Raw genomic sequence first — 14,706 nt, forward strand, 5'->3', positions numbered from 1 at the left:
TTTACCTGCAGGAATATCACAGAGAGCAAACAGTCCCACTCGAACATCTCCATTCACTGTCCACTTTTGTGTTTCACAGTTGGGATTACAACTGTGGTTCATGAAGCGAGAATAATTTCCTTTGGGGCCGGCATCAATTATACGATCCTTCAGAAAGAAAAGAAAGGTACCTTTTTCATAAATCAAGTCTCTCCCAGAAACATCCAACTCAGTCAAGGATCACAGGCAGCAGCATTTTGCTACCAGCTGGTGTCTGACAACTGACAAATCAGGAAATGTGAGACTGCCTGGGCAATTTACTAAGTTCTTTCCTTTATTTGATGACCTTCAAGTCAAAGTAAAGTAATTAGGATAAAGTGGGATTTAGTTGCTTTTTAAGTTTGCTTCTAGAAACAAACAGACCACGGAATAATGCTATTTAGAAGATTAGTGGGTCAGAGGTTTAGGAATGATATTTTCTGATTAGAGAGCTCAAAGTTCTGATAACTACTCTGGTGTTTTGCTGTCAGCCCCTCTTTTCTGCTCCAAGCAGGAAGCGAAACTGGTATAGGAGGGGATACATGAGAGCTTAGACCAGAAAGAAGAAAGAAAAATGAGAAACAAGGCCGGGCGCGGTGGCTCCAGCCTGTAATCCCAGCACTTTGGGAGGCCGAGGCGGGTGGATCACGAGGTCAGGAGATCGAGACCATCCTGGCGAACACGGTGAAACCCCGTCTCTACTAAAAAAATACAAAAAACTAGCCGGGTGAGTTGGCGGGCGCCTGTAATCCCAGTTACTCGGGAGGCTGAGGCAGGAGAATGGCGTAAACCCGGGAGGCGGAGCTTGCAGTGAGCTGAGATCCGGCCACTGCACTCCAGCCTGGGCAACAGCGCGAGACTCCGTCTCAAAAAAAAAAAAAAAAAAAAAAAAGAGAGAGAAACAAAACTTGGAGATCTGTCTGATGGAAGGACTACTGTGTAGGATATATTCTCCAGTGCTTATCTATTTGCTCTGTTTTTAAAGTTCACAATACATTAAAAAGCTGAATATTCAGGTTTCCTGAATTTGAACTCTAATAATCTGGATAAGCTCCACAGAACTGAGCCTCTCAAGTGCTGTCACGATGGCTGGAGGGGCCACTGGCAGGGAGGATAGGGCTGAAGGAACCAGATCCCAGCAATCATAAAGAATGGCATTTTAACTGATGTTTATGAAACATGTTTATGAAAGTTGTAAAACTTTCAAACAATGACATATCAGTTAAAATACTTTTAAGCTCCATTTCTTACTTTAATGACACTCTGAATCTCAGTTTTAGAGATATGATAGCCTAGAACACAGGAAACATGGGTACTAGTCTTCGTTCTTAAAACTGTAACAAAATAGTCAACAAATCACTTATCATGGCTGGACATCAGCTTCTTGTCCTCTGTAAATGAGAGAACTGACAAAAAAGTTAACTGAGATAATGGATGTAATGTGTATCAAATAGGTCTTACAACTGCAGGGATTAAACGAGCAGTTTTACTGTCATTTTTTCTTATGACAGAACTCATTATTTTCCTCTTTTTTTTTTTTTTGAGACAGGGTCTTGCTCTGTTGCCCAAGCAGGAATGCAGTGGTGTGATCACAGTTCACTAAAGCCTTGACCTCCTGGGCTCAAGTAATCCTCCCGCCTCAGCCTCCTGAGGAGCTAGGACCACAGGCACGTGCCACCACACCTGGGTAACTTTATTTTTATTTTTTGTAGAGACAGAGTCTTCCTGTGTTGCACAGGCCAGTCTCAAACTCCTGAGCTCATGTGATCTGCCCTCCTCAGCCTCCCAAAGTATTGGGATTACAAGCGTGAGCCACTGTGCCCTGCCAAAAAGTTTTAATATACAAAACAATTTGGAGTTTTGGCTACAGTAGAACTTTAATAACGGTGGCTTATAACTTAGAATCACAGAGTTGATTCTCTCCTTCAGTAATAAAGAAACTGAGGCCCAGGACTTTTTTGACAAAGAACTCAGACTAAAATCCAGATATGCTAACCCTGCTCTTGGTTTTATTTTCACTCACAGTGCTGTCTCACATGACATGTGCAAAGCTTCAGTATCATTCATTTTTGTACTCTGGTATAACTGGCACATTATAGTAGGCAGCACACTAGCTACTGCAAATCATTATGCTCTGCCTGAAGAAAAATCAAATTAAAAGAAACTGAGTTCAAATTAAGACTATGAAGCAAAAACAAAAACAAATCCCTTTTTCTTACAAAAAAAAAAGCAATTTTACCTTGGTAACAGTTAACATATAAAAATTAGTTACACTGTTCTCGTGGGCTCGCTTGATTCGCAATCTGCATTCTTCTTCATCAATTAATTCACCGACGTATTCATTTACAAATTCACCCTGGAGATAAATGTGCAATACGTAACTTAAAATCAGTGTATTATATAAAGCATTGCTTAATGACGCATATATAACCCAAAATAATTAAAGAGAACCCTGAAAATATAACTTCAACCCTAGAAAGAAATGGTTATTTATTCATAGGCATACAGGTGGCATTATTTTTCTGGTATAAGTGCCTCAGAAGGTGACAATCTGCTTGCCTTTTCTTGCTGACAATACTATTTTTATAGTCCAACTGACAACATGTGGTACATCGCTGGGATCTGGGGATAAAGCTAACTTTAGCCTTTGAAGCTATATTATAACAGACTTTTACTAGTTTGTGGCTATGCAGGTTTCGGGGTAAGACCTGGAAGAGATCGGAATCTGAAACAAGTGAGCTCTGTTTTTGTTTTTAAGCTTCTTTTGAAGTAATTACTGACACTCAGAGGAAGTGGCAAAAATAGTACATGGGAAATCTTGAGAACATTCACTCAGTTTCCCCCAATGGTAACAACTGACATAACTACACTATAATATCAAAACCAGAAAACTGACATTGGTATAATCCAGACTTTATTCAGATTTTACCAATTTTACATGCATGCATTTGTGTTTATATATATATTTCTATGCAGTTTTCGCAGGCATAGGATCACGTAGTCACCATTGCAATCAAGATACAGAGCTGGTGCCTCACCACAGAGATTCCTTGTGATACTCCTTTATAATCACACCCTTCCTCCATCCTTCCTCCACTCATCCCATCCTAACCCCTGGCAATCACTCATCTGTTCTCTATCTCTAGAATTTTGTCATTTCAAGAATGTTTTGGCGGGGCGCTGTGGTTCATGCCTGTAATCCCAGCACTTTGGGAGGCTGAGGCGGGCGGATCACCTGAGGTCAGGAGTTCGAGACCAGCCTGGCCAACATGGTGAAAACCCCACCTCTACTAAGAACACAAAAATTGGCCGGGCGTGGTGGCGGCGCCTGTAGTCCCAGCTACCCAGGAAGCTGAGGCTGGAGAATTGCTGAAACCCAGGAGGCAGAGGCTGCAGGGAGCCGAGATCGTGCCACTGCACTCCAGCCTGGGTGACAGAGTAAGACTCTGTCTCAAAAAAAACAAAAACAAAAAAAACAAAAAAAAGGAATGTTTTATAATTGAATGATACAGTACAGAACCTTTTGAGGTTGGCTTTAAAGAAAAAAACTCAGGCAGATTCCCCTGAGATCTACCCAAGGTGCTGAGTATATCAACAGGTTGTTCTTTTTAAATCTCTGAGTAGTGTTTCTGCCATTTGTTTAGCCATTCACCCATAGAGGAACATCTGAATTGTTTCCAGATATTGGCTTTACAAATAAAGCTGCTATGAACATTCCGGTGAAAGTTTTTGTGTGGACATAGATTTTCATCTTCCTGGATAAATGGCCAGGAGTGCGTCTGCTGCACCATATGGTGAGTGTATGTTTCCTTATTAAGGAAACTGCCAAACTACTGTCCAGAGTTGTCTACTGTCATATGCTCCCACCAGCAGTTCATGAGATCCACCTTCTCCACGTCCTGCCTGCATCTGTTATTGCCACTATTTATCATTTTAGCTGTTCTAACAGGCATACAGTGATAAGCTCCTTTTAAAATAAGAGCAAATATTATACATTCAACATTTTGTGTTTATAATTACATAATCATTAACCTTTTCACCTCAAAAGCATTGCTGATTCAGTCTAGGTCAACATTCTCTATAAGGACTTACCAGTCTTACAAATATATTTTAGAGGAAAATAAATATCTTGAAAAACAAAAATGTATTGGCTTATTTTATCAGATTTCTGTCCTATTCTCCCTCCCTCCCTCCACCCCACAAATTTCCACTAGCCCTTCTTATAGCTCTTGGTGTCACAGAACTGTTGGTAGTCACTATCTGAAGAGAAGTACTGCATCACGTTTTCTGATTGTGGAAAATCATTAAGAACATAAGCCAATGGTCTTTAAAATATTTAATCTTTGTCTATTGATAAAAATAGATTATAGTAAGAGAAAAGAAATGAATGGTTAAACTAGAAGGGCCCTAACCTCCCTGACTCTTCCTTTGGTGGCATGTGGTGAGTGAGCTTAGTGAGAAGCACCGCTCTGCTTCACGGAGCTGCATGTTTCAGCTGCAGAGCAGTCACTACCAAAGGTGACCGCTGGCTTTTTCCCTCTCCTGTTTTTATCTACTGTATAAGCTATGACACGGAATTCAGTTAGAAAAAGAAAAACAAGCCAGGTGTGGTGGCTCCTGCCTGTAATCCTAGCACTTTGGGAGGCTGAGGCAGGAGGACTGCTTGAGCCAGGAGTTTGAGATCAGCCTGGGCAACACAGTGAGACCCCATTTCTACAAAAAATAAAAAATATCAGCGAGGTGTGGTGGTGCATGGCTGTGGTCCCAACTACTTGGGAGGCTGAGGCAGGAGGATCACTTGAGCCCGAGAGTTCAAGGCTACAGTGAGATGTGACTGCACCACTGCACTCCAGCCTGGGTGACAGGGCAAGACTCCGTTTCAAGGAAATAAAAACAAAATTGATCTGTAAATGCAGCACCATAAACAGTTAATTTCCTTTACTTTTTCCTTCCAGTCCTTTCTCACAAAGGACATGGGACTGTTCTGCACATTCATCTATTACATACACTGTCAGCCTCAAATGGCTTTTCCTGTATCCAGTTTGGACTTTGTTATCAGCCGATGAACAACATTTTGCACTATGATATGATATCAAAGGGTAGCAGAAGATTGTACTGCCATCTTGGCTGCATTGCAACCTACTGTTACTATACCTAATGATGTTAGGGCAAATTTTCTTTTTGGAGATGGGGTTTCATTCTTGTTGCCCAGGCTGGAGTGCAATGGTGTGATCTCAGGTCACTGCAACCTCCACCTCCTGGGTTCAAGTGATTCTCCTGCCTCAGCCTCCCAAGTAGCTGGGATTACAGGCGTGCATCACCATGCCCAGCGAATTTTATATTTTTAGTAGAGATGGGGTTTCACTATGTTGGTCAGACTGGTCTCGAACTCCTAACCTCAAATGATCCACCTGCCTCGACCTCCCAAAGTGTTGGGATTACAGGTGTGAGGCACTCTGCCCGGCCTACGGCAAATTTTCTTTAGTGGAAACCTATAGAGGAGAATTTCAACCAAATCAGCTCTACTACTTCTTTTTTCACACATTGGGATTCAAGGTAAGACTTCATTTGAAGAAATAGTTTTGTGAATTTAAAAGCTTGATCATGATTTATTATGGTTTACACTTTAATCAGTCTATGAAAATGAGTAAACATAGAAAAATTAAGTGCTGATATCAAATATGACAGCAAGTCTCATAAACTTCATACCACTGTAAAGATGGAAATATTTCAGATGTTCTAAGAGACAGATCTTTAGCCTCAAAGAGTTGCTTACTAGACTTAAAAACCATTAACTGTGAATTCAATTGTGAACAAAAATTGTTAACAAATTCATTAACTTAAAAAATGCTACAGATCTGTCCTTAAAGACTGCAGCAAAAAGGCTGTAATTCAATATTTAATACCTTAACATTTTTTCTGAGAAAGAAACTACTTCATAACAAGAAGTCCCTAGTTTGGCACACATTTTCAGGAATCTGTTCTGTGGAGAAAGAAGGGGACCTGACTGTGTACATTCTGTTTCATATTGGACTTCTTTCCTGTAAATACACCGACTGTCTTATTCATGTTGCTATAATGTCTTTCTGATTACACTTTTCAATGATTGTATATTTCTAGCTATTTTGTAAAAGACCAATTGTCTTACATCAGCAAACCCTCAAGTGCTAAAGAGCAGGAAAATCAAGATTGTTTAATAAGTTATCTTACAACACATTTCAGAATAAGTGCAACTACTATTAAAAGGTGTTAACACAATATTAAAGTGGATGGATTTCAGGATGGCCCCATAAACTCCCATGAAATCATAGGCAAAAATGTGTATATATGATATACATGGCACTAAAGTAATATAAAACATTTTGCATTATATGATGACATTTTAGATGTGGTTGGCCTTGGACCAAGCAGCCCAGTCCACATATCCAATACATCAGCAAATCCTGTTGGCTCTACCTTTAAAATGTCAGAAATCCAACCACTTCTCTCCTGGCTCAACTACAACCCCAGTGGTTCCACATCACCATGGTCTTTCTCCTGGGCGACTCTAATGGTCTCCCTTGATCGCTCTTTCCTTCTTATCATATGTTCTCCATACCACAGCCACAGTTATCCTTTCGAAACCCAAGTGTGGCAGACAGACTCTCAAGGTGGCCCCTGTGATGCCTGCCTGCTGGTGTTCATGCCATTGTGTCGCCTCCTCCCCTTGTTGCGTGTGAGCAGGACCTGTGATTAGCTTCTAACCAACAGAATATGGCATGGGCGACAGGTGATTCTGTGAGTTTATGACATAAGACTTTAGTGTCCATCTTCGTGTAGTGTCTCTCACCCCCGCTGGCTGTAAGGAAGCAAGTGGCCATGCTGGGAATCCCATGTGGCAAGGAACTGTGGGCAGCCTCTAGAAGCTGAAAGCAGCTCCTGGCCAACGGCAAAACAAACAAACACACACACACACCCCCCACAAAAACAAAAACAACCGGAGTCTCTCACCCCTACAGCTAGAGAACGGAGTTCTGCCAAACGGAGTTCTGCCAACAACCATGCAAACAGGGAAGCAGATCCTTCCCTAGTCAAGCCACAGAGGAGAACCCAGCCCCAGTTGGCACCTTGACTGCTGCCTGGTGAGGCCCTCAGTAGAGGACCCAGCTAAGGATTGCCTGGACTCCTGACCCATATTAACTGTGAGATAATAAAATGCGTGTTCTGTCTTAATTTGCTAACTTTGTGGTAACATTTGTATGTGGCAATAGAAAACTAATACATCAAATCAGATCAAGTCACTCCCTAGTAAAATCCTCCAGATGTTCCCCATCCCATGGCCAATATGGCCAGTAAGGCCCCATCCTATCTAGCTGGTGGCGGCCCTTCTCACTGCAGCTCCTCTCCCTCCTCTCCTGTGGCTCCTCCCCAGGCCCAGAACTTCCTTGCTGTTCCTGGAGCACACTGCAGCCTTTACAGCTGCCTGCCTCCAGTCTGATGTGCTCTTCTCCTGCACACACCTGCATGGCTTTCTACTACACACAGGGCAAACGGCGCCTCCTCAGGCCCTCCTGAGCCAGTCAATTGAAAAGGGCAATCCCTGTCACCAGCTAGCCCCTTTTCCAGCTTTATTTTTATTCACAGCAGTTAGTGGCACTCGACATGTTTATTATCTGTCTCCTCAAGCAGATCCACTAAGGTAAGGGTTTCATGTGTCTTGTTCACTATTGTTTTCCAAGTGCCGAGAATAGTACCTACCACATAGGAAGCAGCTTAATACACTTGTCCCGAATAACTGAATTTCACTTCAAGCAATCTGACCTACAGAAATAGGTGCAGAAAGGTGGATGACCAAGAACATTCATTATGGAATTTAAAAATATTTATCTATTTATTTATTGGGAATAGGTTAAATTAATTATTTACTTACTGGGAAATAGGTTAAATAAATATGGTACATTTTACTATGACTAAAAGGAGACTGTTAAAAAGAATGAAGTAAAATCTATATGTACTGCCACAAATGTATTTATAATATAGTGTGTGAATGGGAAGAAAATGTCAGATATTTATGTTTAGAAAATCCTTAAAAAACCCATATATTTTTATGTATGTTTATAACCATATAGAAAAAGTTATAAAAGGCTACCTATCAAACTATTAACAACGGTTATCTCTGATGAGATGAAGAAGTGAAGGGATGAAGGAAGAATTTCACTCTGCTATCTTTTTTGTATTGTATTGATCGTATTGTATGACTTTTCTTTACTATATTAGATGGTATTTTTAAATTACAAACCTGATTTTTTTTTTTTTTTTTTTTTTTTTTGAGATGGAGTCTCACTCTGTTGCCCAGGCTGGAGTGCAGTGGCGCAATCTCAACTCACTGCAAGCTCTACCTCCCGGGTTCACGCCATTCTCCTGCCTCAGCCTCCTGAGTAGCTGGGACTACAGGCACCCGCCACCACGCCTGGCTAATGTTTTGTATTTTTAGTAGAGATGGGGTTTCACCGTGTTAGCCAGGATGGTCTCAATATCCTGACCTCGTGATCCGCCCTCCTTGGCCTCCCAAAGTGCTGGGATTACAGGCGTAAGCCACTGCGCCTAGCTAATTTTTTTTAAAAGGTAGAAAAATGTCAAGAGTAATTTTAGGTTGGACACAATGGCTCATGCTTACAATCCCAGCACTTTGGGGGGGCCAAGACAGGAGAATCACTTGAGTCCAGGAGTTTGAGACCAGCCTGAGCAATGTAGTGAGACCCTACCCAGCTACTTGGAAGACTGAAGTGGGAGGATCTTTTGAGCCCAGGAGTTCAAGGCTTGAGTGAACTATGAACATGCCACTGTACTCCAGCATGGGTAACAGAATGGGGACCCTGTCTTTAAAAGAAAATAAAAGTAAAATAATAAAAAAACAAGTAAAAACTATTTCACATAGAAATTACCAGTGTCCCCTCTCTCCTTTTTATGACTAGCCACTGGACACTCAAAGTTTAAGTACATTTTATCACCACCTTCTTCCTACTACTCTTCTTTGCTCAAGAAGTACCAAACTCTCAACATAGGAAGTTTTAAAATGTTACCATAAATCCCTGTTTATTTTATCCCTAGAACTATTCCCTATTGAAGCATTCCTAAAAAGCCCAGGTTCTGATCTCTTCCACCCCCCACCACCATCCCATGCTACCTTCTTAATGCTCCTTTTGGTCCTGAGGCCCCAGCCTCTCCGCTCTGTTTTGATGATCTCTGCATCAGGGTACAGTCTCTTTGTGAAGCACTGGTTCTGACAACGATCTCCAGCTGGGCACACCTGTGGGTGGCATTCGTACTGCAACATTCTGTTCAGGCACTCTGATTCCAAGCCACAAGGGTTTTCATCAGCTGGCTTGCAGTTACAGCGGGGAATCTCTGACAGGTCAGCAACCTGGATCTGCACCTTTCCTATTACTTTGTTAGCCTAGAACACAAAATAACAAGCAAGAGGGAGGCAGCAGGTAAGTCATCTGGCAATGTGAACAGGAACATCTAAAATATCCATGCTACTGCCTCGTGGTGCTACTCCAAGAAAGGTTCTTTATCTTTCCTGATGAGTAAGCTGAAATTAATAACCATCTCTTTTGTCATTTAGTTGACAAAAAATATCAAAGCCTCATGTGAATTTTCACTTATTTATCCTTGGTATTTCTACTTTCACTAGATGGAAATTTCATAACTGAAAACAAGAGAAAATATGCTTGTTTGGGGGTTCTCTAAAATAAAGGGAGTAAACACCTATATTCTCATTTGGTGGCAGGATAACCTGGTAGAACGAGAACAGCATTTCACATAAGACATGTTGCTACTAGGTATGAGAGGACTTATCAAAGGCCTAATTTTCACAGCACAATAGCTACGTCTCCCATTTGATGCTTCCAGCAGCTCTGTTTTACAGAAGACTGTGATAATTAGCAAAAGTTTGCACAAGTCAAAAAGGGTCTTTAACTACTAGAGAGTAATGCATTTCATCTCATCTATTAAATACCAATGCTTTCATAGTAAAGACTTACTTTGCTTCTTATTTTATTTGGCAATCCCAGGCCAGAGATAAAGACTTACTTTGATGTGTTTGTAGGGAGGGGGTTTTCTTGAGTTTTTTTCAATCTCTAGGGCTTCTTTACTCTCTCTTTGTGCTTTCAATTCCTGGAAACGTTTTGCAGCTTCTTCCAGTGCTGCCAATAAGACGATACAAAGTATGTAAATACCAAAAACCAAAGGAAAATTGATGGGAGAGTAGTTTTACACTGCCTTCCCAATGCTTTGCATCTGGCCTGAGATTTTTCTTTTTAAAATTATTTTCTGGAAGTTACTGTTTACCACCAGGATGGGGTAACAATGAAATAGGATATAACTCATTGAACACTATGCTCTGTGCATGCTGTTGCCTCAGGGAAGAGGCTCTACTTCAATGATCAGAGGTCTCCAAGTGACCCTAACAGCAGCTTTTTGCCTTATACTAGATTTAAATTCATTTTACCCTTACCAGAAAGCCAAACACTGCAAAAGCAACTGTAAGGCTTTTCATGGGAAGTCTTTACTATTTTTCTGTTGCAAAAGAACTTCACTTGATTAAAAAGACTATTCTCAGGCTGGGGTTGGTGGCTTAGAGCTATAATCCCAGCACTTTGGAAGGCTGAGGCGGGCAGATTGCTTGAACCCAGGAGTTCAAGACCAGCCCGGGCAACATGGTGAAACCCCATCGCTATAAAAAATGCAAAAATTAGCTGGGCATGATGGCAGACACCTGTAGCCCCAGCTACTCGGGAGGCTGAGGCAAGAGGATAGCTTGAGCCCTGGAGTTGAGGGCTACAGTGAGCTGTGATCATGCCACTGCATTCCAGCCTGGGCAACAGAGTGAGACCCTGTCTAAAAAAAAAACAAACAAAAAAACAAAGACTATTCCTAGAATAATCTGTGTTTATAGAAAGATCACTGAAGAAATTCCTTTCAAATACACAGCACAGTCTACAATATTGAAATGTATTCCAAACCTGGTTCTAATGTGACTGGAAGCTTATGGACACAGGATCATAATGCCTAGTGAAAATTCTCTAATATCAGAAATATTAGGGAGGTGAGGAGATGTTGAGAAACCGACACCGGAGTTGTAGTTTTGAGTCATTGTAAACATCATCCAGCTTACCTTTTTTGAAGGTCTTGTTAATACTAGTCTGCCCCTCAGCAAAGCTTTTGTCTCCTTCAACATAAGGGAACACTCTGCCCTGGTGTACCCAGTAGTAGTCATGAGAACCAAAGAAGAACACAGGGAAGTCCCCCAAGTCATGTTTAAGGCCCTGGATGTTCAGTGGCACAGACCTGGGGTTGCAGATCTCTGCTGGCCACCATCTGAAAACGAAAGCAATTTTAGATCAAGAAGGCAAAAACAAAACAAAACAAAAAACCATTATTTACAAGGTTGGCAGAAGGGAAAAAAAGTTTTGTATTTTGCAATTTTCATTCAGATTCTAAGAACATAAAATACCGCACATCATTTAAAAAATTAAGTAATTAATGAAATAGTGAACACAGACTAAACAAATTAGGCTCTAATCACCTGATGTACTTTCTTTGAAAAAATATTTCATATTTATAAAATACATATCATGAAAATATGTTCTAAAATATCATAATACTGAATCTACTACCCAATGACATTCTAAACCTAATTTCAATCCTACAAGTCATGTTTCTCCCCAAACTTAATACTGAGATTATCTTTCAAGGTATAACAGTTTATTTCTAGTAGTCAATGGAATCATTTTGAGAATAAACTGATGCTGTAATAAAGAATGACCACTCCCATTCAAATCAGCATTTAGTCTGTAGTCAACCTGGGCAAACACCTCTTGGTCAAATGTACTAGGTTTTATATCACTTTGTATTTCAGAATCTAATTCATCTTAGATCATAATAAACATGGAATAGAGGACAGAATGAAAATATAACTGTTTCAGGCTATGATAATTGAATACTACAGCAGTCACTAAATGAAACCATCTGTGAGAAAATCTGACAGTTTCTAGCAAGCAGACAAATTAAGAATTAAATGATGAAGCTAACAGTCAGAAAATGAGACCAACCTCACAGGCTTTTGTAGTAAATATACATAGACGTAAATTTTTTCAATCTCTTATTTTACATATGCCTAATAAAACAATTTTTTAACACATAACTGTATTACTGAGAAGATAAATGATGACATGATTGCACTCCCCGATTTTATATTGCAGAACTTGATGATAAAGTGTCACCTGAAAGGTACTTTGCTGTTCGTCTAAGAATTAAAAACATGGGTAAGAATCCATGCTCATATTGTAAACAAAACAAAAACCACTATTTTCTGTGATAGATATTTGGTTCGTTCTCAAAGCAGGCTCTATTTATTTCTAAACAACTTTAAGGTAAATATGTATACAGTTACTGCCTTCACTAACGTCAGTTAGGAAGAGGCACACGTTCTGCCTGGGTTTGTTCCAGGTCCTCATATTTTCCCCCAAGAAGCAATACATTGGAGTAACTAGTTATTGAAAATAAACAGCTTCATGCAGCCCCACTGGGCCTGATTGGAAAGAAATACATTAAGAATTAGTTCATGGATGGAAGTCTTTCCAAAACATACAAGAAGAATCTGACCTAGATACAAAATCTCATTGGACTGTGAACTTAATTGGAGCACTGTTTTGGGTTCTTTAAAATGTAATGTAATTAAAACAAGTATTAAAATAAGTCAAAGACATTTTCATATTCATAACTTTAAAAAAACTGAAGTTTATTTGAAGATCTGAAGGCTTCTTACATTGTTTTAGGTATTTCTTATCTAGAAATGTCTTAAATATATTAATTTTCAAACTGTGCACCCTTCTCCACACCAGAAAGATACATATTTTTCAATTATGAAAGCAGTATGCACTTCTTTTAAAAATTAAAACAATGCAGAAATGTATAACAGAAAAGTGAAAATGCCTCTTCTTATAATCTCATCCTTGACACTATTAACATTAGATGTGTTTCTTTCCAGGTATTAAAAACACATTGTATCGGCCGGGTGGGGTGGCTCAAGCCTCTAATCCCAGCACTTGGGGAGGTTGTGGCAGGCAGATCACTTGAAGTCAGGAGTTCAAGACCAGCCTGCCCAACATGGTGAAACCTCATCTCTAATAAAAACACAAAGATTAGCCAGGCGTCATGGCATGCATCTGTAATCCCAGCTACTCGGGAGGCTGAGGCAGGAGAACCGCTTGAATCCGGGAGGCAGAGGCTGCAGTGAGCCAAGATTGTACCACTGCGTTCCAGCCTGGGACAGAGCAAGACTTCGTCTCAAAAAAAAAAAAAAAAAAAAAGAAAGAAAAAGAAGCAGGGGGAGGTTTGATCTCAATACCCCAGATCTCAGCTAAAAATGAAGTTCTAAAATTTAAATGGTTAAACGTGTAACATATGTAAAAGAGAGAGAACAGACTGGGCGCAGTGGCTCACACCCATAATCCCAGCACCTTGGGAGGCTGAGGCGGGCAGATCACGAGGTCAAGAGATTGAGACCATCCTGGCCAACATGGTGAAGCCCCATCTCTACTAAAAATACAAAAATTAGCTGGGTGTGGTGGTGCGCGCCTATAGTCCCAGCTACTCAGGAGGCTGAGGCAGGACAATCGCTTGAATCCAGGAGGCGGAGGCTGCAGTGAGCCAAGATCACACCATGCACTCCAGCCTGGCGACAGAGCAAGACTGTCTCAAAAAAATTAATAAAAAAAGAGAGAGAGAGAGAGAGAACAAACATAGCTCTTGCTAAAAAAATTACAGTATGTTTGAAATTTTCTAGAAATATATTTTACAGTCGGACATGGTGGCTCACACCTGTAATCCCAGCACTTTGGGAGGTTGAGGCGGGCAGATCAGCTGAGGTCAGGAGTTCAAGACCAGCCTGGCCAACATAGTGAAATCCTGTCTGTACTAAAATTACAAAACTTAGCCAGGCGTGGTGTCAGGCGCCTGTAATCCCAGCTACTTGGGAGGCTGAAGCAGGAGAATCGCTTGAACCCAGGAAGTGGGGGTTACAGTGAGCAGAGATCACATCACTACATTCCAGCCTGGGTGACACTGAGACTCCATCTCAAAAAAAAAAAAAAAAAAAAAAGGAAATATATTTTATCTAGGATTCTAACTGAAAAGCAGAACTCTATTGTGCTATCTTGAATAGTATCTATTTTCTTAGTAAAATGATAAATTGCCTCAAAATGTAGAGTTTTTTAGGGTTTTTTTTTTTTTTTTTTTTTTTGGAGACAGGGTCTTGCTCTGTTGCCCAGCCTGGAGTGCAGTAGCACAATCATGGCTCACTGCAGCCTCAACCTCCTGGGCTCCAGCAATCCTCCAGAATCAGTCGCCCGAGTAGCTATGATGCTACCATACCTGGCACGCCACTATGCCCAGCTAATTTGTATATATATTTTGTAGAGAGAGGGTTTTGTCACATTGCCCATGCTGGTCTTGAACTCCTCAGCTCAAGCAATCCACCTGCCCCAACCTCCTATAGTGCTAGGATTACAGGCATGAATCACTGTACCTGGCCAAGCTTTAAAACTGTATCACTATATCTGTTCAGCGAAGGCTCGTTGAAAGCCTTAAAGGAGAAAGTGTTATTAAAATAATGGTACTCACATACTTCCTGCTTCATTCCCT

The 14,706-nt window shown here is 40.7% G+C and overlaps 2 protein-coding genes across 12 annotated transcripts in view; one reads left to right on the forward strand and one right to left on the reverse strand.

Annotated features, from left to right (window-relative positions):
* Nucleotides 1-3,732, forward strand: part of DDHD2 (DDHD domain containing 2) — a 52,334-nt gene extending 48,602 nt beyond the window's left edge. For 3 of the 5 annotated variants that reach the window (XR_013397242.1, XM_077943445.1, XM_077943451.1), the window contains one exon: nt 1,568-3,732. The gene's annotated coding sequence lies outside the window, so the exon portion shown is untranslated. The remainder of the gene's footprint in view (nt 1-1,567) is intronic. The other 2 variants (XM_077943446.1, XM_077943450.1) reach the window with 1 other exon arrangement.
* The window catches only part of NSD3 (nuclear receptor binding SET domain protein 3), a 111,670-nt gene that overhangs the window by 6,365 nt on the left and 90,599 nt on the right, over nt 1-14,706 (reverse strand). For 4 of the 7 annotated variants that reach the window (XM_015145182.3, XM_015145180.3, XM_015145177.3 and 1 more), the window contains 5 exons: nt 11,177-11,379; nt 10,093-10,205; nt 9,185-9,454; nt 2,258-2,374; nt 6-147 (listed from right to left, as the gene is read on the reverse strand). In XM_015145182.3, the coding sequence (XP_015000668.3) occupies nt 6-147; nt 2,258-2,374; nt 9,185-9,454; nt 10,093-10,205; nt 11,177-11,379 (845 nt within the window). The remainder of the gene's footprint in view (nt 1-5; nt 148-2,257; nt 2,375-9,184; nt 9,455-10,092; nt 10,206-11,176; nt 11,380-14,706) is intronic. The other 3 variants (XM_077943439.1, XM_015145181.3, XM_015145179.3) reach the window with 1 other exon arrangement.

Source organism: Macaca mulatta, chromosome 8 (assembly GCF_049350105.2).
Source record: "Macaca mulatta isolate MMU2019108-1 chromosome 8, T2T-MMU8v2.0, whole genome shotgun sequence".
NCBI classification, from domain to species: domain Eukaryota; kingdom Metazoa; phylum Chordata; class Mammalia; order Primates; family Cercopithecidae; genus Macaca; species Macaca mulatta.